General features: G+C 45.4%; 1 protein-coding gene across 15 annotated transcripts in view; it reads left to right on the top strand.

Annotated features, from left to right (window-relative positions):
* The window catches only part of PPFIBP2 (PPFIB scaffold protein 2), a 144,855-nt gene that overhangs the window by 66,967 nt on the left and 51,170 nt on the right, over positions 1-26,718 (top strand). For 9 of the 15 annotated variants that reach the window (XM_086678063.1, XM_086678066.1, XM_086678059.1 and 6 more), the window contains 2 exons: positions 13,546-13,638; positions 18,058-18,171. In XM_086678063.1, coding sequence (XP_086534189.1) covers positions 13,546-13,638; positions 18,058-18,171 — 207 coding nt within the window. The other 6 variants (XM_086678073.1, XM_086678062.1, XM_086678069.1 and 3 more) reach the window with 4 other exon arrangements.

Genomic DNA, 26,718 nt, shown 5'->3' with positions numbered 1-26,718 from the left:
CCAGGCTCTGAGCTGTCAGCACAAAGCCCGATGTGGGGCTCAAACTCAGACTCTGAGATCATGACCTGAGCCGAAGCCGGACGTTCAACCGACTGAGCCACCCAGGTGCCCCAGATTCTTCTCTTTTAAATCTCCTTTAAAAAATGCCTTCATGCTGTGACCTTGATCCTAAGCCCCCAGGACTTGCTGTTAGTCTGGAAATGAAAGCCCAGGCTCACCTGCCTGGTTGGCTTTTGAGACTTTTTGCAACTCGGCTTCAACTTACCTTTTTAGTCTCATCATGTGTATCTACTCTGAGCTCCCAAGTGTGTTCCCTCCCTCTTCTGAGCTTGTGCCCAGCATCCTCCTAATTGCCACGCACTTTGACTCCATTGAGGCTCTCCTTTTTCCAGCACTCCTTTGCTGGCCCCATCCCTCTAGTGGGCTCCTCCACTATAGGTATCTAGTACATTCCATCTGCTTGGCTCACACACCTCTTTTCCCACTCGTCTTCAAGCCAAGGTGGCTTGGAGAACTGGTTTCAAAACTGGGTTTTGACAGTGGAAACACTGTCTCCTTCATCTTCCCATGCAGAAGGGGTGACTCTAGGAAAGGTGCATGAGGTGTGGCCTGGTGCACAAGCTAGCAGCCTTCACCCTTTGACCAGTCTAAGAGGTCAGTGCCTCAGAGCAAGACCAATGCTTTGAATGTGGGGGCGATGAGGGAGATGCCTATGGCCAAGGAGGCACAGAGCTAGAAGGGAAGCATGGGCTTGGAAAAGGGGTGTTGTTCTGTGGCCTTTGGGGGAGGAGATAGTGTGTACTATCGTCATTAAGAACGTGCAGTTTGAAGTTTGGAATCTGGCTTTGCCACACTTGCTATGTGATCTCAGGTAGAGATTACCTCAAGCCCTACATTTCTTCCTCTATGAAATAAAGAAGATACAGTGCCTGCCACATACAGGGTCAGGTAAGATAATGTCTGTAGAATGCTTAGCATAGTACCATGCATGGGAGAGACTTTCACTAACCATTAACTCCTACTGGCCATTATGAGGAATTAGAGGGCGGGGGTCAAAAGTGGAACAGAGGCACCAGTTTGGTTCTCTTCTAGCAGCACATGTCAGGCCATTGGTTCCTACGACTCTCCACTCCTTTCTGCATTCCACGCCAGGTCTCAAACCAAAGACCTAAGAGGGGCGGCTGTGTCCCGGCTCACTGTGAGTAACCAGAGGCCCCGGCAGCTGCTGGCTCTGGCCAGCTTGGCCATGGCTGCTAAGTGAAGGCCGGCCAGAGCTGCTCCTCCAGCTCCAACAGAGCCCAGGGACAAGGTAATCTCCTGCCACAAGCATCCAGAGGGCCTCTGCCCCTCAGCTGTTTGGTTCCTGATTGACTGACAAACAGCTCACACCTGCCCTGCTTTGAGAACAGTGGCTCCAACCCACAGCGTTGTGAAAAGAGTCTCTAAAAATAGCTCCAGGCAGGGTCTATGGGGCCCACCCACTGCCCTCTGAGTGGAGCTTATTTTCCCAGGAACAGAAATACCACCACTGTCAGCCTCTTCATGCTGCTGCTGGCTTCTAGCACTTTCAGTGTTTAAGCCAACTTCCAGCCCAAAGTCACAAAGGAAAAGGAATTACCGTGGCTCCCCTATGCAGTTAGCTTGCGTTCTGGAGTAGGATATGGGATGAACTCAAACTGCTAATGCGAGATTTCACTCTGTGTCCTCTGGCTCTCAAATGGTTGATCCAGTAGCCTGGGCCAGAAGCGCTACAGGCTCCAAGGATTAACAGACACACAGGCATCCTAGCTCTAGGCCTTGACTCGCCTCGCACTGTGGTTGGACTGCAGTGCAAGGGAGAGAAGTGAGCAGCAACCTCTGTGAAAGTCTCTCCTACTGGCTGACCACACCCACCCCGGGTCCGGCTCCTTGGGTTCACGTCTCTGCTCTATGTGACCTTAGATGATTGATTTAACCTCCCTGGGATTTAATCACCTTGACCATAAAATATGGGTAAATAATTCGATGTAGGTAAAGTGCTTAGGAAATGCATCATAAGCATTAGTTATGGTGGTGATGATCTGGACCATAACTGGCAGCTTTTGGTTACTCCAGAGCCACATGCCCACCATGATTCTGGTGGAGAAGTTTTTCAAGACCACGAGGAGGATAACAGTGGGTATGGTTACTCAAGGGTTCTAGCTGTTTGCAATTTTGTATAGGTACATCCCGTTTTTAGTCAATGTACCCAACATGCCCAACCATCCTATTCTTCAGCATAAGAGCTGGAATTCTACCATCTCTGACATCTGGCACCTGTGACTCCTGTCTGTCAGCTTCTTGGAGAGGCCCTCAGGCCTTTTTCCCAGCAGGGTTTAACAAGGTGACATCATACTGGGGCCGCTTGCTAAAAAGCTCGTGCATCATGTAGAGCAGCACAGCCATTGGTAGCTCCCTGGTGGGCAGCAGTGTTTGGGGATCGCAGACTCCTCCCTGCATTCTCCCCTCTCAACTGATGTCACCACCTACTTCGCTGGGGGAAAAATAGCCACCCATAGATGAACTTCTCCCCTTCCCTCCCCTTCACCACAAAATGTAACTGTGTTCACAGCCAACATTTTCAACTTCTGTTTCATGGGCCAAGGCTAACTTGGGATCCTGTCCTCCTGACCTAGTCTGGTTCCGCAGCCGCTTGTGCCTCTGATCGTTTCTTCTCTCCTCTCTGCCCTGCCTGCTCATCCATGTCCTTGGCAGAAAATGCTTCTCCTCTGTTCTTACAGCAAAACAAATCACGACTGTCTTTGACCCGGTACTTGCTTCTCCAGGCTGCCTGATAACGTGTCTGCCTTTCCCCATCAGAAATCTTGAAACAGTGGGCTGAAAACTTACCATCCTACTCTTTCCTGACCATTTCCAAACCCACTGCACACTGGCTTTTTCCCGAATGACTTGTCTCAAATTCCTTCTATAATGTTCTTACTGCCTCCGATTATCTAGCAACTTTTTGTATCCATTTCCCCCAGGATTCATTCCCATTTGAGAATTTCATAGGGTTAACAGGATTCTTGTGACCAGAGAACCAGCTCCTCACTCTGGCCTTCCACCTAATCCCATGTTTTCCACCTATGGATCTTACGCTCATGCCGATTTGACTGTTGGCTCCTCAGAGTGTCCAGACAGTCCAAGAAGCACTGGGCACTTACTTCTAATGTCTCCAGTCACAGCACGCTCTCCATCCCAGCCCCAGCACCTGATGCTACTCCTCTGTCCCTGAAATGTTATTAATAACAATGAGCCAGTGTGTCTGTTGGTATTGGCAAGATGAGGAAAGTGCACCACTCCTAGAACCTCCTGTTTGTACTATCCCCCTGGCTTTAATGTCCTCCCTTCACAAGATACCAGCACACTTACAAATGCCACTTCTCCTGCAGCCCAACACTGTCGGTCCCTTCTGTATCCAGCCACCTGATCAAGAGCTTGTAGTGGGGACCAAGCTTCTCCAAGGCTACACTTTTGGAACAAGATCTTAGTAAATCCAATGCATTTCTTTCACTCCAGATCGTCCTTAGGATGATCATTTAGGAGCCATCATGCACATCACACCAACTCCTTGATTAGGGAGCTTATAGGTAGATGGTCTTCACCATATCTTTTGTTTTCTGTGTTAGTCTGGGGGAAACCAGAGTGTCTGAAGGGTAGTTGATGGTCATGGCTTTATGGGTAGTCTTTATTAGGAAAACTTTCCAGAGATTCTGCTCTCCCATTTTCCTGGGGGAGTTCCTTCATAGCTTTCCAAGCTCATTCAAGCAGTGACTCCACTCTAAAGCCTGTCTTCTCCCTTGAGGGTATAATCCATTCGTCCCTCTCTTGTACCACCGCTGCTGGCTTATTCTATGACCATATTTATCACTTCTCCCTGTCAGACTACAAAGCTCTCTGAGGGCAGGGAATGAATCATTTGTTTAGCACAGTGTGGCACCTAGTAGGTATTCAGGAATATTTGAGTCATTGAATAGATAAGTGAAGAAAGAATGTGTGATTACATGAACTTTAGTCGACAAACCTGTTTGCTATTTATGAACTTTGCTTTACTTTCCCTTGAAGGTGGGCATTTAGATCATTTGACAGTGACACCTCTACCAGCAACATTTATCCTCCTCTAAGATATAATTGAAACCAGGAGGTGGAAGGCCTAAAGAGGTCAAGGTCAGGATAGGATTTCTCTTGTTGGACTCCAAGTAGTCAAGAAGCTGATTGCACTCTACTCCTAATGCATCTGGAAGAAACTTCTTTAACTCTGTGCCAAAGATTGTAAACTGGCTTGACTATTCTTTGCCTAGAAAAGGTGGAACTGGTCCTGGGAACAGTTGGTTTTATAATAACTGACAGAAAACCTTTAACTCCCTAACCAAAAAAATCTAGGGAGACTTTCCTATTTAGAAGCACCCACCTACACTCCTACTGCTTGGTTCCCTTGGTGATAGGTAACCTGAACTATGTAACAGGAATTGAGTATTGCCTCATGACCCACTTTTTATTTTTTTTGGTCCGCTTATTTTTAAGGTCTACATTTTTCAAGTTTCTAAAAAGTTTGGTATGTGAGTGGTACTTCTGAGCTTGAAGTCTGGCCTGAGTGACTCTGACCTCTCTTCTATGCCTGGCAGCTATGACTCACTTAAAATTGGTTTTCTGGATTTGATAAAATCCTCTTGACTATGCAGCCTGGAAATACTACACATTTTCCCTTGTTTTCTTATTCAGCTAAAAACACGTCATCTCACATTCCTAATGACTAATGAAGGGAGAGCCTTATCCAGTATGTTGTTCAAAATCTTCATGTATTTACAAGCAAGAGGCCATCATATAAAATGATCTGACCAGTTGGGACAGTATTTGAAATGTGGCCAGGATCCTGAGGGGACTGGAATTCACAGCTTATTAGAAGCACTGAAGGAAATATGACTTTACCTTGTGAAGACTGCAGATCTTGGTATCAAAACATGGGGGGCAGATGTATTTTGGAGCCCAAGGCAGCAGCTCTGAGAAGTAGCTGTTGGCTCTGAATAACACCGTGATGGCTAGAGCTGTCACACTATACAGCCTTAGGATTTCCCCACACTCCATGCTTGCATGCCCCATGATACCCCCATGTGACCTCTTGTCTGCCCCACTTGACTGTTCTGGAACCAGCTCTTTCCCCATGTTCAGAGAAGTGAGGTGCTGACAGGAGGTCTTCTAGCCTGTACCAGTCAGGGGAATACTGTACAAGTGGCCTACCCAGCATTCCTGAGAGTGGACCATACCATATGCAAAGGGCATGCCGTTTTGGTAGAATCTGGCCAGGAGGAGAAAGAGTCCTCCTGGGGATTCTGCATGGCTCCTGGCCTTGGCATCAAGCACTCTTCTCCAGACCTCTGCAGAGACCTAACATGGCTCTTCCTTTGCCAAGCTACAATGGAGGGGCCAGCCAAGAGTGAGCAAGCATCATGGAATCTAACCAGCCACTAGAGTCAGAGGGTGATGGCTCTGGGGAAGCTGCCAGGGGTGATTTGGCTAGAATGCTCATGTTTAACTTAAATTGGACCTGACTTCCAGATTGGAACAGAAATAAAAATTCAAGTTTTTATGATGGTGATTATCAGCTATTGAAATTCTCATTGTGCTCCTTTGTAATGTATGTAGTACATATTACTTACAGTATGTAGTAAAATGCTCACAAGGAAGAAAAACTTGTGGTCCTGTAGATCTGACTCAAAGCGTGGGCATCTTTTCAGGGACGATGGAAAAGTGACACATACACACCACAAGTATGATTCCAGAGCTCTTAGATAGCAGTGAGTTCTATGTTGTCACTTGGGCTTTTTTTTTTTTTTCTTTCTTTCTTTATAGCCTGAATATATTTTGGTTATTGTTCCCTTGGGCTGTTTGTACAGATCTTTACAGATACTTCATAGGTGTCCTAATCAGAAACAGTGCCTTTTTGTTCTCTTGAACAAAAAGAATGAATTAATTAAAACTGTCAGTACAAGGGATGAACTGCTTGTAACCGTACTTTGGTCTTTTAGCTTAAACAAAGCCGTTTAAATGATTTCCATATTTCCACCATCATTCAAAAGCTGTTTGTATTAGACAGGAAATATTAGAGCATCCCTCTATAAAGAACATTCTGTGCCTTTATTCCTGTAGATTTTGAGGCTTAATGACCTAACCGACCCTCTACATTGCTCTGTGAGGTATAATTTTTTCCATTTAAAGGATAGGAAAACCTGAAATGAGATGACCTACCTAAGAGTACACATGGTTAGTACAGCCCTGCCTCCTAGACATTCGTACCTGTCATTTTGCAGACGTCATGCCTGTGTAGGAGGAGGCTATAGGAATTCTGCACATGCATATGGAAGCCCACAACAAAGTCTCCAGGGATCCCCTGCCTTGAATTCCAGATGGGCAAAGGGTGGGTGTAGGTACCCCAGCTCTTGGCCCCCCAGCTCCCAGACCTCACATTTGTATAGCATGTACAGACATGTCAGTCTTTCAATATAACTTTTTTTTTTTTTTTAATTTTTTTTTCAACGTTTATTTATTTTTGGGACAGAGAGACACAGAGCATGAACGGGGGAGGGACAGAGAGAGAGGGAGACACAGAATCGGAAACAGGCTCCAGGCTCTGAGCCATCAGCCCAGAGCCTGACGCGGGGCTCGAACTCACGGACCGCGAGATCGTGACCTGGCTGAAGTCGGACGCTTAACCGACTGCGCCACCCAGGCGCCCCTCAATATAACTTCTTAAATGGCAGTTAGGTGTTTTCATGTTCTTATTACCCATTATTTATTCGTTTCCCATTCACCCTTACATCTTTTAGCTCTACTTTACCTTCCTATTTATTGTTGTGTTTTAATTTATTTTTACTACCCCCCCCACACACACACCAGTTGATACCCATGGGTCTATCACATCTTGTATTATCTCCTGCCTTAACCTTCTTTCTCTACATGCGAACTAATGGAGGCCAACAGATGGTAGATAGGAAGTCTTCCATTTCACACATGAAGGAGACTGAGTGCCATTTTTATCCCAGTGCATCCCACAGACATACTCTGTGCCACACTGGCTTTCGCTAATGATCCTGTTATTAACTATATAGTTGGCTCAGAACTGACCATTTTTTCCTCAACTGCCCATTCAAGGAAATCAGCAGTAGGCAGAATTTCTTTGTAACTTAGTATTCTATCCAAAACACAGGAATTCTTTCTTGTTTTCAAAGGAGTAGATTTTGGTCAATTGATTTAGCACCTTTTGAGACAAATGCATGAGACTGGGCTGTCGGGTGCAAGCAACAGAAACTCAGTTTGAACCCAGTGCAGGTTAAGAGGGAACCAACAGGAAGGGCAGAAATCTCACTGCCTTGAGACCACGTGAATCTGAGATGAGAATGCCACCAGTCTCTTTCTTGGCTTTTATTTGTGTTTCCATGCATGTTGGTTTCTTTGTTGACTTCTGCAAACCAGCTGCTTCCACAGAATGAGGACATGGCTACTAACAAACGTAAGAACCTTCTAGCACAACCACTACCATTTTCTATTCCCAAGTTTAAATTTTCAGTTTAAAAGGATTCAACCATCCATGCTTTAGATCAGGTGGCTGGGAGGGGTGAGAATATCTCTAAGAAGGTGGCAGCCCTCACCCGTGCCATGTGGTTACAGTAAAGGCAATGGCCCAGCCTATTCTAGACAGACAGTAGATTCCAGGGTTCAGAAGAATTCTCTGTATTCATCTTTTATTCCCCCCTGAACAAGAAAACAGGGAAATTGACTAGTCTGGAGGGTTTTTTTGGTTTGTTTTGTTTTTTGTTTTTTATAACTAATAAGTTTCTTTTGGGGGCTCTAAATGTCCCCAGATAATCTCATCCCTAATTAAAATGCAGTGACCCCCAAGATATGGAAAGCCTATTTTATTTCTTGGGTCTGTTGGTATTCAGCTCTCTGTGCATGAGGAACTTGCTAAGAGTAAGTGGCTTATTCACCAACCTTTGGGAGAGGTGGAGGCAGGACTCAGTCTAGATTAGACTAGTGTCCTTGTTTGGCACAAACTTCCTTTTATGTAGAAACTATCCATGCTGGAATCTTGTCTGGTCAGTGCTCTCCTTCCTAGACACACACAGTCCTCCCTCCCGCCTCTCCCTGCCCTCCTAATCACTGAGACTGATTAACTTTTATGATCAACTCCATGACCCCCAACCATAGAACACCCCACATGGCTGCTAAATCATCCTAAAGCCTCTCTTTTCCACTTCATAATGGCTTAGGAAATAGCCCCACCTTAGACTGTTGATTGTTAGAGCTCTATACTATGCTTGCCCAGCCCTAGAAGTAATAGCATTTGGGGTCTTCTAAAAATAGATCCATAACCTGCCAGAGTCAAAGTGCTGTGTTTTCTCTGTTCCTGAGGACTCACAGTAACATCACTCTCAAGGCCTCAGGAAGTCCTTGATCTGAAAGTTCTGGACTATGTTTCATATTTGCCTTCAAGAGTTCTGGCTTTTAGAGGATGGATTTCCCAGACTCTTGAGAGCAATGCCTTGATAAAGGCAAAGATGGTTTGGCTTCAATAATCTTGGCTAAAGTTACTCAGTTATTGACAACATACATACAAGAAGAACTCCCCATTCTGTTAAGTTCTGTGATACGAGAGAGGGAGCATGTTTCACTGTGACGTTCAGTCAAGATGCAAGAGGACATGGAAATGTCAATCTGTACTTGCCATTTCACCTCCATAGAGTACACAGATACCTTGCTTCCACACAGTATCTCTTGGTCCCACACAATGTAGCAGGTAACTAACCTCAGTTATAGATTCAGGAACATCTCTGTAGCAAATTTGAATGAGAAGATCCATTTTTCTTCTGTCACATTTGTAGAAATAATAAAACAGAAGAGAAAATCAAATTGATGTATATCCCACCTAGTAGTACATCAGCAGTCTTTTAGATCTAGCCTAGGGGCTAACCTCATTAGTTGAATATAAATAAGAAATATTTCGTTTTTACTCATCAATAGTGTGAGCATCCTTGATAGAGTAGAACAGGGTAGAACTCTCCTTTAAATTCCCCTGCCATGCCAGAGTGTGGAGGAATAGAAATTTAGCATGTAGCACCCTTCAGAATTTGACTTGACTGTCTTCCCTTGGTTGGTTGCCAGCATGGGTCTCTCAGTCCAACCTCAGGTGTGGAGAGCTGAGCAGCGACTCTATCACTGATTTACCTCCTAGAGAACATGGACAAGAGTTTTCAGAGACACCCAAACCTGAGTCACTCAGGGACCCAGATCTGCAAATTGATCTGAGTCTCCTATTGCAATTCCACTGTTAGAATTAGGGAAACTGGCATACCCTCTGATTAAACAAGCTCTTCTTAATTTTTAAGATTTATTCATTTTTGAGAGAAACCAAGCATGAGTGAGGGAAAGGCAGAGAGGAGAAAAAGACAGAATCTGAAGCAGGCTCCAGGCTCTGAGCTGTCAGCACAGAGCCCAATGCAGCTCAAACCCACAAACCACAAGATCATGACCTGAGCCAAAGTCAGATGCTTAACCTACTGAACCACCCCAACACCCTACAAACTTTTTTTTTTTAATTTTTTTTTCAACGTTTTATTTATTTTTGGGACAGAGAGAGAGACAGAGCATGAACGGGGGAGGGGCAGAGAGAGAGGGAGACACAGAATCTGAAACAGGCTCCAGGCTCTGAGCCATCAGCCCAGAGCCCGACGTGGGGCTCGAACTCACGGACCGCGAGATCGTGACCTGGCTGAAGTCGGACGCTCAACCGACTGCGCCACCCAGGCGCCCCTACAAACTCTTTTTAAAGTAGGACAAGACAGAACTGTGTCCTAATTCTTCTTCTTCTTTTTTTTGTTTTGTTTATTTTGAAAGAGTGGAGAGTAAGAGTGAGGTTGGGACTGAGGGAGTGAGAGAGAATCTCAAGCAGGCTCCATACTCAGTGCAGAGCCTGACGTGAGCTCAATCTCACGAACCACAAGATCACCACCTGAGCTGAAATCAAGAGTCAGACACTCAACCAACTGAGCCACCCAGGCGCTCCCCATCTCTCTTTGAACATGTTTCTGAATAATTGGAATGACATTTTCATAACCACGTGTCTTTTATGCTGTAATGAAATCCTCACCTTCGGCTGATGAATATTGGCATTCAACAAAATAGTTCTAAAATAATCCTCTTCTTGGTTCTGTTCTCAGATGCTTTTCAGGCTCTTCAAGTGGAGATGGTGTTTTATCCTGGTCTGTGCCTTTCTAAGGGACTGCAGTTTTCAAGATCTCAATCTTTTCTATATTGTGAAGACCTGGCTCTGTATGTCAGGAAAAGCAAAGAATGGTGATACTGCAGACTTCTGTCTGGGATGTTATCTCCATCTCACTGCTGTTTAATATTTCTTGAAAGCTTGCTAGAGAGCAGAAGTGATTTTGGTAGACTGAACAAGATAGGAAGATGCTCTATTACTCTAGAACCACGATTTGAGACAAGGGAGGTGCCTTTCTGCCATGAGGATTACCATCACGTGGACCAGTGTGACTGCTGGGGGAGAGGGTGTTCCCCTCAAGGCTGCTATGAGAGGAAGCAAGTACCAGAAACCACTGTTGTTGGTACTCAGTGTTCCTAGATCTTAAAATGTATTTTAACTATTCAAGAAAATATTTGAGCTTCTTACAAAAATGTTTATGGATGAAGTAAAATCCCACCTTGACCGAACCTCCCATCCCCAGCTTTCTGTAGCCCAAACACATCCCCAGGAGACAGCACTGTTCTGAGTTGTGTAGCCTTCCAGACACTTGGTCTATTTATTTTCATACATCTGCCATATACCCTTGGAGCTGTGTAGTACTGTTTTCTAATACCACACTGTATGATTCATTGGATCTTGCTATTTTCACTCTCCAAGATATCTGATATTTTTGTGATGGTTCATAAATACCTACCTCATGCTCTGAAATGCCACAAATTGTCCACAATATGGATGAGCCGTAGTTTTTCTAGCCACTCCTTTATTAATGGACATTTAGGTTCAGATAGTGTTTTAAAACTTATTTTAAGTGAAATTTCATACAGTCTCAATATCTAAAACAAAATTTGTACTTGATCTCTTTAATTAACTTACAACAGAAAATTAATTTCCCATGTAGTCAGTTAGGCAAAATATCCACGTATGCCTCGTTCATACATTTGGTGCCTCAGTTCCTTCGTTTGCAAAATGGAATCAAAATAATATTCATCTTACAGGATTATGGGAAGTATTAAAAGAGTTAAGGCATGTAAAGTACTGTCAATAGCACCTGGCTCATGTCTAGTACTATATAAGTGCTTGCTATAGATCTGCTGTCCTTTGCTTGGGCCACATTGCATTGGTTCTCCATTGAATTGCTTTGGCCTTTAGCCTATATGATCCCTTAACCTTTGATCTATTTAGAGGGTATCATAGCAAAGCAGTGAGTTCTCCTAGGCTCTGTTTACTATGAGGATATCATCATGGATATTGGGATGTTTATCCCATTGCATAGAGTCTCTGAAAATCTGAAAGTTTCTCCATTCTGTAGGAATAGTTCTGTTTCTCCCAGTTTGACTTTATTTACCATATTTGTCTTTTTCCTTCGGCTGCTAGAGTGGATCCAGATTCGTTTTTTGTTTTGTTTGTTTGTTTGTTTGTTTTTTAATCTACTTCTGTCATCTGTTATAGACTCTGTGGCGTGCATTTTGGGTATTAACTGAACTTATGGCATCAACTTGCTTTTTGGCCAGTTAGTAAAAATAGCTGTGCCTCTGGGTGATTGTATGGGTCCTACTTAGGCACAGTGGTGTGGTGGCTTGCTGCAGTCTTCCCTTTGGTCTTCTCTCCTTCACCTCCTGCTGGAGAAATGGTAGCTACCAGGAGTGGGTGGCCCTATACGTGTGTCGACTTTGGTAGTGGGATCAGACGTGCACAGCTTCCCTTGGGTGCCTGGGTCCTTTTCTCGCTATTCCCTGAAAATCACCATCATGTGAGTTATTTGACAGAGAAGCATTTGACCTGCTGTTAAGAATTATTTTCCTCTCGTTTTAGGTTCTGAGAATACTTCGGTTATAATTATATCCTTGTGTACTAGTCAGAGTTTGACCATATGAGGACCAGAATTAATGTAGCAACAATAAACTGCCATGAACACAAAGAAGTCGTTTGTGATTGTTAAGGCCCTTTGTCTCTGGTATGAAAGAGCTTCCACAACCGTGAACAAGATGCACACTGGAGAGAGGCTGGAGTGAAAGGCAGTGGTGCCGAGGCGGGTGCTGCAGGCCTGGCTAGCCTGGGGTTGGCAAGCCCATTCTGAAGGTTGGAATGTGGGGAAATGGGCTCAGGAGAAGGGGCCCACCTCTCGGCCTGGGTTCCTCTCTGACCCACTCCTTTGCAAACCATGACTTGCCTCTGGAATGAGGAGACTGCCTCATAAACCTCAGAGCATTTACTCCTCTAGACTAGCCCAGATTCTGATGATTGTCACTTCCCCATTTAGCAATCAGATCTGCTTTTTCAGGCTGCCAAGCCCCTGAATGGCCTACCCTGGGCCTCTAGGTTTCGGTCTTCCTTTAAGCATGGAGGAAGGGAGTGTTGGTGGCATTGGGCCAGCTCAGTCACATTAGCAGCCACCTCTCTCCCTCTTCCCTGCCTATAACCAGGTCAGATACACCCAAAAAGTGACTGAAGCCTCCTGTCTCTTGCTCAGAGCATTTTATGAACTCTGCCTCCCATCTGCCATTTTATTTCTTCTCCCTTTATGCTGTTTTCTGGTTTCTGGATCTCTCTGTTTCCTGTTAGTCCTTTGAGGTCCCTCTGGCTATCATTTGGGGTCTTCTTGGGATGTTTCATCTTCCCTTGTAGTGTGAGAACCGAGAGAAGTAAGCATGCAGCGTGCCAGCCTGGCCTGCTAGAGCCCTTCTGGAGGGGAGGGATTAGCCACTCCTGGAAGGCATGTGTGAGTGGATGAAGGGCCTTGTGGCTGGCGTCCCCCATCCTCTGTGCTCCCTGCGGTGCTCAGGATGGGCCTCCATGCTGTGAGGTGTGCCTAGGGTCTGGAGAACTCTGGTGTGAGAGTTAGGAGAGACCGAGATCTGTGCGGAACTTGTTCCCACATAGCTCCTTGGTGAATGGTACCAGCTCCCCGGCCTCCTCAAAGAGTAGCCTCATTGCCGTTGGTGCGTCTGGCAGGCTGTGCCTCCACCTAAACCAGACCCAACACGCCCAGTCAAGTCAAGCACCACTGGGTCTGGAGTTCCATTCAGGCCTTCCTGGCCAAGGGTGAGGTCATCGGGGTGGGGGGATGATTTTGCCAGCTTTCAAGGCGCACCTTTCAATGGTCCTCCTCGTAGTAGTTTTGAAATCCTGTGGCTTCCTGTTTAGGTGGGTGGTTTTGCACATGCAACCAGCATGTGCTGTCCTCACAAATTACACACTTCGTTTTAAAGTTGGTAAGATGTTTTCCCAACCTTTTAAGTGTAATTCTTTCCCCCCCACCCCCTTTTTAGTCCCAGGTGAATCACCACGGTGCTGCTAGTAATGAAACGTACCAGGAACGCTTGGCACGTCTAGAAGGAGATAAGGAGTCCCTCATTTTACAGGTGGGTCCTTTTTCATGGGAAACGGCTTATCCTGTTACCTCCGCCTCTGTAAGTGCCCTAAGTGGAAGGGAAGTACAAGAGGTTTTTTTTCCCTGTTGGATTTATCCTGCTCCTGAAGTGTATGTTTTTTAAATAGACTCTTCCTGAAACAAAGCAGAAAGTCACTGAGGCCACAGTGAAACGCTGGACTGGCTTTCGGGCCGTGAATGTGTTCCTTTACTAATCCTTGTACTACTGAGCCTGTACACTGGAAGCTCTGTGGCCAGGCTGATGAATGAGGCCCTGTCCTCTAGGAGCCCAGGAATCTTCTAAGGGAGATAAGATGTGTCCTCATGTCTCTAATAAAACAGCCGTGAGTAATATGGATGTAAGGTTGGATGCTGACAGGATCAGGCCCAAATCGTCTGGAGCTGGATCTAGACTGATCACTTTGAGGCCAAATCCCCTGGAGCTGGTAACATGGGCTAATGAGCCTTTGATGAATTTCTTGCCTCAAAGAAAGGAACTCCAAAACTTGTTATGGAGAAAGATAGTCAAAGGAACATTTCAGTTCTGAAAACTCCTGTTCCTTGGCAGGACATGAAGTTGAGCATTCTTACATGAGGCCTTTTGTTGTGATAGGGGCTCTTTGCTGTGTTCACTCTCAAACGCATAAATCAAGCATTTGTTCAGTGCCTGGTATGTATCAGGCACTGTGATTGATGATTTGGAGGATCAGAAAGGACATATTCCAGTCCTGGCTCCTTCAAAATCTTGAAGCGTGGTAGACAGGGCTGGTAGTGTTTAGGGAGAGGGGGCAGGGTAGGGTTCTAGAACCCTCCACTGTGGGCTTTAGCTTAGAGCACTGGAATTAAGAGGCTATTTGGCTTTTTTTCCTTCTATTTCATCTTATTCATCTTATGAATGTAAGAGTAATGAATGATTATTTTAGGAATTTTGGAAGTCAAAAAGGGAGTTTAACATTTTGGCCTTTTTTCCCTAGCCTTTTCTTTTTTTCCCTGTCCCTATTTTAAATAAGCTTGGGCCAAATGTGCAATTAAATAATTTATATCTTTTTTTCCCATTAATTTGTTAATTAAAAAAATATTTGAGGGGTACCTGGGTGGCTCACCCGGTTAAGCATCTGACTTCGACTCAGGTCGTGATCTCATGGTTCATTCATGAGTTCAAGCCCTGCATCAGGCTCTCTGCTATCAGCACAGAGCTTGCTTCAGATCCTCTGTTCCCCTTTGTTCTCTGCCCCTCCCCCTCCCATGCTCATTTTTTTCTCTTTCTCTCTCTCTCAAAAATATATAATAAACATTAAATATGTATATGTAAGCAACTGCAATTTGGCAGACACTAGTTTTAGGTGCTGGGGTTGCAGCCATGAAGAAAATAAACTAAGTTGCTGTTCTTACAGAATGTGTGTGTGTGTTGGGGGGGGGGGGTGTCTCTCCAATAAACCAATACATAAAATGTTTCTGACAGTGATAAATCCTATGGAGAAAAGGAAAGCAGGGTAAGGATTATGTAGTCAGGGAAGACCTCCCTGATAGGAGTCCTGAAGCAAGCTAGGGAGGAGGGATCCCCGTGGATGCCCAGAGAAGCACATTCCAGGCAGGGAAGCTGGCCCCGCACACACCCTGAGCAAGGAGTGTGCTTGGTGTATAGGATGAACAACAAGGGTCTGTGTGGCTGGAGTTGATGACCGTGAAGAAATCTGGTGGGGAGGAACTACCTTCAGAGAGGTAGGAGGGGGCAGATTATATAGCACATTATATCGCACATATTTTGAGGGATGTGTAATTTGAAACTCCGTCCCAATGACGCAATTGATCAGAGTTTCCAATTTGAAATTTTGTGGCAAAAAGTATGAACTCACAAACCTTTGAACCAGGAACCTTTGTGGCTGAAACCACACATTCTGTTTAAAGGTACACAATTTAGTAAAGTCCTCTGTGATAATGTTCTCTTTGGCATTCACAGTTTTGTTTTAAACCCTGAATCCTCCTTCGCATTCCGTATCTCCCTCTCTCTCTGCCCCTCCCCACTCACACTCTGTCTCTCTCTCAAAAATAAGATAAAATATTAAAAAAAAATTTTTTTAAACCCTGAATCCTTGAAGAATCCTTATTTCCAGTCCTAACACACATGGGAAACTAATCACAGAAGTCAGAAGTGGGTCCTAGTGGTTTCTATTCCAGGAGCTTGTGAACAGCCTTTCAGAGCTGCTCGTAGGTGACCACCCTGTTTTGTAGTGACCCATGGAGCCGGTTAGACCCTCAACATGGTAGAGCCTTTTGCTTAACTTACAAGGCAGCTCAGCCAGACTGAATTAATTCAATCACTTGGCCCAGAATGTTTTCCTAGATCTACTTGGAGAAGAACGAGGCAAATCACACATAACAAATTACTTTGTTTTCATAATACTTAAAACACACAATCTTCTGTGCTCACTTTGGCAGCATATACACTAAAATCAAAATCTTTTATATCTTCATCAGAATGTCATTTTTTTAAGACAAGGATTTTCACCCCCTCCCTTTTTTTCCACTTCTGTATTCCCCACAGTGCCTAAAATTATGCCTAGCACAGAGTTAGGGACTCAAAGTATTTGTTTTTATTGAATAAAGGTCACCTTCTAGGATCTTTATACAGTTGTCCCAATTTTCTGTGCCTCTCTCCATGATCTTTCTACTGTATTCAAGTTTGTAAGGAAAAAAAAAAAGTTTTGCAAAGAGCCCGTAGCCCTGCATGTCTTGAGTCTTACACACAGCTGAGCTACAGGGCATGGAACGCTGGAGACCACATATTCATGTGGGTACCGCCAGCGCATGGCCCTGAGGTGTGGTGCAGATGATATGTGTTAATCCTCATAATAAGATTAACCATAACGCAACCTTCCCAAACAGAAACTCTGAAACCCAGGGAGCTCTGAAAGGCCACCCTCTGGATTCCTACCCCTTTGAAAGTACAGCTAGTAGCTATAAAAGGCCAGGACTGCTGAGAGTGTTGGGTCATGAGGATTGAAAAAACCACCATGAAGGTTTGTGTTCAAGATGGGCCTAACTGGCAGAAGGCACCTGTTTTTGGATTATAACTGGAATATTTGTACACTGTGTATCAACTCCAAGAATAGGTTTCAATAATTCTTTATCCATTTGGGAACATAAAAATGGAGAGCTTAAAGTAGCAGTATTCATTTGGGGTTTTTTTTTTCCTTTGTAAAGGGAGCTTTGTAATTTTTTTTTTAATGTTTATTTTTGAGAGAAAGCATGAGTGGGAGAGGAGCAGAAAGAGAGAGAGATAGGGAGACCCAGAATCCAGGCCCCAGACACAGGCCCCAGGTTCTGAGCTGTTAGCACAGAGCCTGACTCGGGGCTTGAACCCACAAACTGCGAGATCATGACCTGAGCCAAAGTCAGATGCTTAACCGACTAAGCCATCCAGGTGCCCCTATAACTGATAGTTTATTTAAACGCTCATAAGTGAATTACATTAACTCCTTCGTGCTCCAGCTATCATTCCTTTACAGACTGAGAAATCATTTAGGATAATCTATATGTAAATGACAATGACTCAACCATTGGTTGAAAACCAAAAGTGTCTAAAGGATCTTAATTTACCAGTCATTGATTTCTTTATTTGGGGAGGCCATCCATTCTCTTTCTTCATCTTCCTGCTCTGAGGCACCTTTTTAATAAAAGGGAGGATCTGGGGGCAGTTTGCTACTAGAGCAGACTATGGAAATCCTCCATATGTAGTTAGGGTATAATTTAAAGGACTTCCTATAAATGGATCTTTATTAATCCCAAGAGATCTTCTTCATGATTTTTAGAAAGACGACTTTCCTGCCACTCTATGTGCAATGTGGCATGTGTGTGTTATGACTTAGAGTCATGTTTTGGCCTGTGAAGCACAAAATCCTTTCTGGAGCCAAGTTTTGTCGGTGCTAATACATGCCCTTTACATCCCACATTCCTTAATTGCTTCAGAACACTCGCCTGATAGGTGAGCAGCCCTCACACCCTTATGAGAGAGGTAAGGTCATTGGTTAGTTTCCCCAGGAGTTTGGATTGCTCTTCCACATGAGGTGGCAGAGCCCTGGCCTGCCGGCAGAGATATGCCTTGAGGTCCGGACTGCCAGAGCGAGCTCTGTAAGAGGACTAAGGAGCGGGAGTCCAGCCCGGAGGCACCTCTCCTGACTGCTGGGTATTTTTCTCTGGAGTGTGTCAAGAGCAGGAAATGTGACAACGTCAGTTAGGCAATGGCAAGGTAAGAAAACAGCTGGAGTTTTCTCCATCCAGGACACTCACTCCCCCCACCTGCTGCCCGCCAAAAAGAAAAGGCATTTTTATGTATGGATCAGTAGTATGGTTTCCCAGCAGTAGGTGAGCCATTTCTGCTCCTCTACCGTTGCTTTATTTCCTGGGGCAGGTGAGTGTCCTCACAGACCAAGTGGAAGCACAAGGAGAAAAGATTCGGGACCTGGAGGTGTGCCTGGAAGGACACCAGGTGAAACTCAATGCCGCCGAAGAGATGCTTCAACAGGTAAGGGCGTGAGGGCTGAAGGCCCTGGGGTTATAACGCAGCTCATGTGTTAAAAGTCGCTGTGTCCAGTCACCGCTCTCACTACTCACTCCCCCATCCTGCCTGGAGGTAGGCTGGGCGCTCTGCGTGTGGTGTTTGTACAGCAGGTGAAACTTGCCCCAACTGAGCTTTGCAGGGAGGGGCGAGAAGGGCTGGCCTGAGAGGAATAACCTGTTGAGCTGGTTAGACAGATTCCCAGGTGGCACTTGATCTAGCCAGGTTCAGGGGCGCTGTGCTGACAAAGTCACCCTTCTGACACCAGCCACAGCTTGACTGTTGGCGGCATCTGGGGTTTGAGGAAGTTGGTTAGCTTCCTGTGTGCCCCCTTCCCACCTCCCTCTTCCCCTCCCAGTTTGCGTAGTCTTCTTTGATAAAATGTATTACACACATAATATTTTAATGTAATTTAATTGCTGTCAACATGAAAAATGGAGCTGTTCTCATCCCATTCAATTAAATCTCGTAAATGTCTTGTTTCCTTTTCATCCTCCTTGTCATCAGGTATAGGTGTAATTTACAAAGCTCTCTGCACACCACAGATACGATTTGGTTCTCTGATTTTGTATGCTTAGCATCAGAGTGAAGTTTTTTCCATTTTTAAATCTTACTGTATACTACCACTGAGAGGCTTTTTTTTTTTTTTTGAAGGGAAAGTAAAATAATCATTTTTCTACCCTTGAACGATTTTACCGTATGGTAAATGATGAGCTGAATTTTTAGAAAGGGGTGTTGCGTTTTTATTCAGGCTTTTCCAAATCTTTTGAGAGGCTGATTAGAAATTTTATGAAATCTATCAAGATGATCTAACTTCCTTGAATGGTTCTTATATTTTCAGCAATTTTGGGAAACACACACACACACACACACACACACACACACACACACACACACAAACTTCAATCACGGTTTATGCTTTGGAGCTCCTGGAATCGTCCTTGTTGCATGGGGGGTGCTCACTAATTATTTAAAAAATGACAGTCCCTTAACATGCATGGGTTCAAGTAGATGGCTGCTTATATGTAATCTTTCCCCCAGAGCTCGAATGTTTTTTGTTGTCATGATCAGCATAAAATTCAAATAGCATTTTGATAGAATGGTAATGAACACAGGCTTTGCATTTGACCTTTGGTCTTAGGAGAAACGTTTGCTTCCAAGTATTTCTTAGTTTTTAGTGCATTTCAAGAACTTTTTTTTTTTTTTTAAGTCAGTACTTCTGTGTAGATGTCCTCAACTAGATGGAACTAGTCCCAACAGCTCAGAAGCTGTATGCTTTCTAGTTTGCTTTCTTTTCATCTCTGATTAATAAGTTACCACATTCGTGGCTCCATTTGATTTTTCTATTTAAATTGTGTGCATTTCTCTTGCTCATCCTATTCCCTGAGTAGCAGGAGGAGTTGAGTTTATTTTTTTTAAGATGGGTCTTCTTTTTGAAAACCAGGAAAGAAAATGGAAAGCTCTCAAAGGGCGGGAAAGCATTTTCACAAAGAGTGATAGAGGTGTGGCTTTGAGGTGGGGATGGAGTATTGCAAAACCCCAGAGAACAAAGAAGATTTGAATGTGGAAGGGAACGTGTCTGGAAAACGTCAGGTTGATGTTTCAGGAAGGCATTGCCTGGTGGCAGTCCCCGGGATCGGAGGTCAGAGCATGGCCGCATTTGGTGCCTGAGCTACCTGACCGCCTGTCCCGGCTGCTCTTCCAGGGCTGCCCTACACCCCTCTCTGCACAGTGGTTCTGCTCCCTCGTCAGCGTCTCTGGGTCAAGGAGTCTGGTGTCGGTTCCCAGCTCCACCTGGTTAGGCTGTCTTGCTCTTCAAACATCAGCCCATGGACTGGATTTTAGACTTTTGAAAAAGTCTTAAGATCAATTATCTTTTGTGTTGTGGGTGAGGTACCAGGCCTGTGGTTCGCATGTGCCACAGAGGTGGATGTCTTGGCTTGGTATATTTTGGAGTGTGGTAGGTCTTATTTGTCACCTCTCAGGTTTAAAGATCTTCCCTTGAACTTACCCAAGTTATTTTTATGCTCATAACGTTCACTGTGTTCCCTCCATCTTTCAAGGATAAAACGAAAGGAGTGTGGAAGACTCCTCTTTGGCACCTCCTGAGTTCAACTCACGGGACTTATTTGAGCCTCGGCTCCCACTTGCTGGGCTTGGTGGTACCTGAGCTGGAGACGTTTGGGTTCCCAGCTCTGAAGCCCGAGTTGAACCCTCTGTGGCACATGCCAGTCCTTTCCTGAAATCTTCTTGATACTGTTTGAAAAGGCACTTCTTTCTTGCCCCACGGTGCTGAGGTAATGCCGTCTGTAGCTTACAGGATGTTATGCATGTGTCCTCTGAACTGAGGACAGGCAGGGACTTGCTTGTCTGATGCTGATATCCTGGACCGCAGGGCTCTTGGCTTCTGGTGGTAGGAACTAGGAGGACTCCCAGCCCTGAGGAGGAGGAGGGACGCAAACAATTGCTTCTTTTTGCCAGCCCTTGGAGACTATTCATGCTCTGAGCCAAGCCTGGCCTCCTGCTCTGAGGCCTGCGGAGCTCTGAGTGAGTCCCCTTCCCAATCAGTGTGAGGCCTGGCCTTCTGACAACTGCCTGTTGACGCCACCGCCCTTGGGTACGCCGTCCCTGGGAGCATTACGCCTACGCATGGAGTGGCCTTGTCTAAAGGAGGCACTTGCTCCCCGCCTTTAGCTGACTGCCCATGTAGGCCCGGTGCTGTAAGATAGTCTCATTCTTCACAGCAGGTGGGAAATCCAGATTTAAAGATAAGTCTATTTTTAAAGCATTGGCAACTAATTTAAAGGGAAAAAAATAAATACTGTGTGAACCACACCGTGCATACCTGCAGGCCAAGCCTGGTCCGCAGACCTGTAGTCTACAACCCCTGCTCTAGCCTCTAGCCTCCTCCACTGGCTGGAATAGCTCCTGGAGGACTTAAGGAAACCCAAACCCAACCAGTATAGCCCATGCCCTGTGCTTACATAGGCTCCAGCAACCCCACTGAGCCATCTCTCTCCACAGCTGCTTTGTCCGCCTCCCTCCAGCAGGAGCCCAAGAGGGGATGGAGTTAGCACCCCTCAGCCTGTCCCTGCTGAATGCTGATCTCTCAGGTCCCATCTGTTTTCCTCTTTGCATTAACCCATCTGAAGAGCGTGAATGAAGGCCTTGGGGTTAGAGAGGCAAGCCAGAACCAAATAGTATTAGCACCCGCCAGTCTACGTGAGCAGCACATAGGTGATGGACGCATTTGAGGGTAAAATATTTTTGCAGCCCCCTGCAAAATTCAGGGTGGCAAAGGGGAACCTCTGAGCCTCTTTGGGGACTGCCTCTGGAAGAACCTATTCAGGGATGGTCTCAGACTCCCTGAACAGGTGTGGATTTTCCAGGAAATCCATAAATGGGTCTCCAAGAGGCCGCAGCCTAGGTTTGTTTTCATAGGTCTGGGACAGTCTGGCCTGGGTACAGAGCTCACAGGGCTGACCTCTGCCTTCTGTATCCTAAGCAGGTCAAGGCATTGCCTACCAGCATCTCTGAGAGCTGCACCCCTGGGCTGTCTAGAATGAGCACCCTGAGAATATAGGCATGGACCAGCCATATCCTTGTTGTGACTAGCTCAGACCATGCTGGCGACAAAATCTACGCCACAGGGCGGGTTCTCCATGGCCCTGCTGATGCATTGAGGTCCCTGGTGACTTTTTCTAAAGTGGCCTCTGGAGTCTATTAGGGCCCTGCACAGCAAACTTCTCTGCCTCTGATTGTTGACCCTTCTCCAGAGGATGATGACTTTGAGGAAGAAGCTGATGCTACTTAGTGGATAATAGACTTTATACAGAGCTGACAGCCAAATGGAGCACTTTCCAGAGACTAGCTGTTTACAGATGTAATCAGTGTCGAGAGCAGAAACAATGTTCAGTGTCAAAAAGAGGACAGGCTAGGAGAGCCAAATGGGGAGGAAGTAAAGGATGCAAACTTCCTTGTGAAGAACCCAAACTTTGGAGAAATCCTGCAGGACAACAGCTTCGATTTCAGACCTCCCACCTGACCTAGAGCCCCAGGTGTTAGGCATCCTCATTGTTTTGGCTATCTTTCAGGTGAGGTGTGGCAAGACAAATTTCTGGGATTTGGAGTCAGTCTACGTGCCTTTCTGTTGATCCAGGAAAGTTGTCAAACCTGTGTTCTTATATAGTGAGAACAGGGATGATCATAATGGGCTCCATATTGCCCACTTCTTAGAGCTGTTATTTCAGTTTTGTTAAAACCGAACTCTCTCACAAGTCATCAGTTTTAAGATCTTGAGCATGCACGGGGCGCCTGGGTGGCTCAGTCGGTTAAGCGTCCAACTTCGGCTCAGGTCATGATCTCACGGTTCGTGGGTTCAAGCCCTGCATCAGGCTCTGTGCTGACAGCTCAGAGCCTGGAGCCTGTTTCAGATTCTGTATCTCCCTCTCTCTCTGCCCCTCCCCCACTCACGCTCTCCCTCTGTCTCAAAAATAAATAAACATTAAAAAAAGATCTTGAGCATGTGGATTAAGGGCCTAAGATACCCAATTCCTGCCCTTGAGTTGAGTGAAGGACAATGTGTCCGGGTTTATGAACTCAAAAGTGTCGTCAGCACCTGGCAGATAAATTTTCCAAGAGTACCTTTAAAGGGGTATCTCTGTCTCAAAAAGAATAGTAAACAGAGCTATGTACCCCTGATTCTGTGGAAGCACGACCCTGTCTCAGAGGTGAGACACCTGATTTGTGACTGAAGAAAACCAGGATTTGCCAGTTCTTCCCCAAACCTGCCCCCTGGGAGATGTAGGAGCCAGAAATAACTGCTTTCTTCAAGCTGATCTTATTCGATGTTGAATCTCCATACCACCATGCAAAGTAGGTGTTCTTTGTTCACGGATGAGGGGGCTGAGGTTCCAGAGAGATGGTTTCCGTAGTGGGGGCTGAGTCTGGACTCGAACCCAGGTTGACAACAAGCCCCTCGCTGCAGTGTTACTCATGAAAGCGGCTTTCTGGCACAGCCAAGGCCTCTTACTTCAAAGAGCAAAGGGATGCATTTTTTCCTTTCATGTCTTTCCATGGCCTCTTCCTTCACTCTGGTTTCAGATTGCCAGTCTGGCTCCAGTCCTCTGTCATTGGTCAGTAACTCCCTGGGTCATGTTCCACACTTAAAGATGGAAGTAATTGCTTCAAGATGTGGCCCTTTAAGGAGAGAATAAATTGAAAGGCCACTTCTTTTTATCAGCTCCAGTCTCAGACTGAGCTTTGGAAAAAGGAAATGATGGTTTTCTCTGAGATGTAAGTTTTCTTTCCATCTCCAGGAAAGGAGGTGTCTTTGCCCTTCTGGAAGAGGTTACTGGTAGTGGTGAAGTGAGAGGGGTGAGTGATGATTTTGTTCATTGGTTTTTGTTTTTTGTTTTTTTCCCCTAAAGTTTCATTACCTAGTTTCATGGTTTGTAGTAACAAAAATCACCTGCCTCATGTACCACCCACTCCTCTCCCCTTGCCCTCTGTCCCTAGGCAACCTGGAAACAATTGGGAAAGCAGAAGTTAATGCAGCTTATGAAACCTGTCCCCCTTCTCTCCATCCCTCTGTCTCCCCACACCTCACCTCCACCCACATTATGGTAGCTGCATGATTCAGAGAGACTCCCAGCTAGATCTACCCTGTAGGTTGGAGCAGGGACCAAGCCTCGCCTTCGTGCTCCAGACAAATGGGCTGGATCCAGTCTTTAGGCTGAGAGCTAGGGATCCAACAACCTTTCTCTTAAGGGGTAGACTGGAGTAAAAGAAGCTAGCAAAAGAAATAGAAGAAAAAAAAAAAGATCAGGAAATTGGAAGGAAGGATGGGATGGCAAGTGTTATCTTACACTGATCAGTGGGTGAAGAGTTAAATGGTTGAAAGCTGAGAAGTACAGGTTGCGTCTGAAAGTTGGGACATTGGTCCCCAGAACCAGAACTGTTTGTGTGCCCTACCTGGTGAAGGCAGAATCTGGGTTGCAGGCATCCAGACAGGGAAGTGAGGAAGAAGAGGCAGCAAGGGTTAGGTTATTCTTTCTAGAACTTGACTGGGAAGGGGTGAGGGAGGGGATGAGGAGAGAGTGCATTCATAGAAACAGTGCACACAGAACATGCATTTGCCTAGCGAGAGCACAAGAGAGTTGATGATGGTTGCTTAAGGGGAAGGCAAGGTCAAGAGGGAAAGTTCTTTTGAATGTCAGAAATTTGATCATGTTTATAGCCTGAGGAATGGGAGCTGATGGTGAAAGAGATTAAATGCCTGTCAGAGTAGATGATTAATGGTCCTACCCTTGCGAAGCACAGACTGGGTGGGAACTTCCTCACAGTCAGGACAGAGGTGAGGGGGAGCCGAGGACCATGTGAGTAGTCGTCCTTCGTCCTTCAGACTTACTGGCTGGAGGGAGAAGCCGGACCAGAACTCAGAGACCACAGCCAAACACTAACGATTGACCGGGGAGGTAACTTGAAAGCCTGAACATCAAGCTATGTGGGTATGGCATGAAGTCTAGAGACTGAGAGATAGTCAGCAATGGGAAGGAGGGTCAGATGGGGTAATTCCAGAGCACACTCTGGAATCTTTGTGTCCTTGAACATATGCTTTCTATGTGCAACCTGGAAACTTACTAGGCTTGAGAGTGGTTCTTAAAGGTGAAAGAACCCAACATGAGACATGGACTTGCTTGCTCTAAGACATGGATTTAAGAGACATGAATGAGAGATGATTCCAGGAGATTTTGAAAAAAGGGATGTAAGCTCAACAAATGAACAGATTATTTTAGAATACCTTTCTGGGGGTGGCTGAGTGGCTCAGTCAGTTAAGCGTCTGACTTCGGCTCAGGTCATGATCTCATGGTTCACAGGTTTGAGCCCTGCATTGGGCTCTCCACTGTCAGCACAAAGTCTGCTTTGGATCCTGTCTCCCTCTCTCTCTCTGCTTCTCCCCTGCTTGCATGTACATTCTCTCTCTCTCTCTCCCTCTCCCTCTCCCTCCCTCCCTCCCTCCCTCTCAAAAATAAATATTTAAAATACCTTTTCAGTATACAGGAGAGGTTATTTGAGGAGAAGAGGAAGAAAGGGTAAGGTTTATGGCTGGAGGAGAATGGGAAAGATTTGGAACAATCTCTGAAAGGAACCAACCAGAGATGAACGCAAGGGTGCCAGGCGGTATTGGAAGATCAGCTCTAATTAGATAGTGTAAATTTGTATGGAAACCAATTGGCATCATCAAGTGTCTTTCACTAGCAATTTTCAGGCCACAGGGAGTAGAAACATAGACAAAAGACTTTGAGGTTTGGCATGGACTGGGCTCTGGTAAAGCAAATGCACTTTAGGTCTAAGGGTAGGGATGAACTGGAATGAGGAATTTTCTGGTGCAGATATGATACACTTGAAATGACCTCAGGTATAGAATGGATAAGGAGGCAAATACTACTTAAGGGAAGTTTATTAACTAGGAAAACAGGTAAGTATTGGCCACAGTAGAAGAAATGAAAGATTGTTTGAGTCTGTAAGTGGGAAACTTGAAAGGTTAGAGGACTGTGGCCAAAGGAGACTGTATCAGAGCTGAAGATTTTAGAAGCAGAGCAAATGCATTCTGGATAAAGATGACGGCTAAGATGACCGCCATCCTGCTGAGAAACTGAGGCAAGGTGGAAGCAAACCTGTTGGTGTTGTGCTCAAGAAAGGTGAAACCAGAGTGGATATTGGAAGACTAACAAGGAGGGAACAAGGATGTTGAAGTTACTGAGGAGAAGGAATGTGCCCAAACTAGGTAGAGAAACCATTGATCAAAAGAAAAAAGCCCTGAAGAAAATGAGAGACTGTCTTGGGTTCTGGATAAGTTGTCTTGGGTTCTGGAATGTGCTGTAACTGAATGGCACCACTTTAGAAGAGGAGGGCAGATGTAGATGATCAATAAGGACAGTAGTGGTCTGGAAGCATGTCCAGTAAAGTTGGATTGTCGAAACAGGATGGACTCCACTTGAGATGACTGGGAAGGGTATGTGATAGGCTGCAGAAGTCAGGATTCAGTTTATGCTGGAAGGAGAAGGAACAGTTGAAAAGGTAGGGTAAACCTTCTTTAGACACGTCTGATAGAGAATATAACACGTAATAGTGGCTGGGGACCATGTGTACCTGGAGATGGAAAGTGGAGCTGGACTGGGTGAGCTTGTTGAAGGCTGATTTTGAATTCAGGGAGTAGGACAGTACTTACCAATGACAAGGATGAGGGGTAAGGACAATGAAAGGTAGAGGCATATGCTAATAGATATAATAGCTGGAATATAATCACTAACAACTGGAACTCCCACTTGGGATGTTCGTGTAACCAATTGGAACCCTGCCATGACCAACTGGAACGGCTATTGGAACTTTAGTACAACCAATTAGAATATTATCCTTGTCAGTGGGAACATTGGTGTGACCAATTACAACCTGGCAACCTGAAATAGCTAGAGGGATTTTGGCATTAACAGAAGTGGAATAGATTCCTAC

The sequence above is a fragment of the Puma concolor genome, chromosome D1, assembly GCF_028749965.1.
Source record: "Puma concolor isolate L17-30 chromosome D1, mPumCon1.1.hap2, whole genome shotgun sequence".
In the NCBI taxonomy this organism is placed as follows: domain Eukaryota; kingdom Metazoa; phylum Chordata; class Mammalia; order Carnivora; family Felidae; genus Puma; species Puma concolor.
This window is presented reverse-complemented; position numbering and strand designations above follow the sequence as displayed.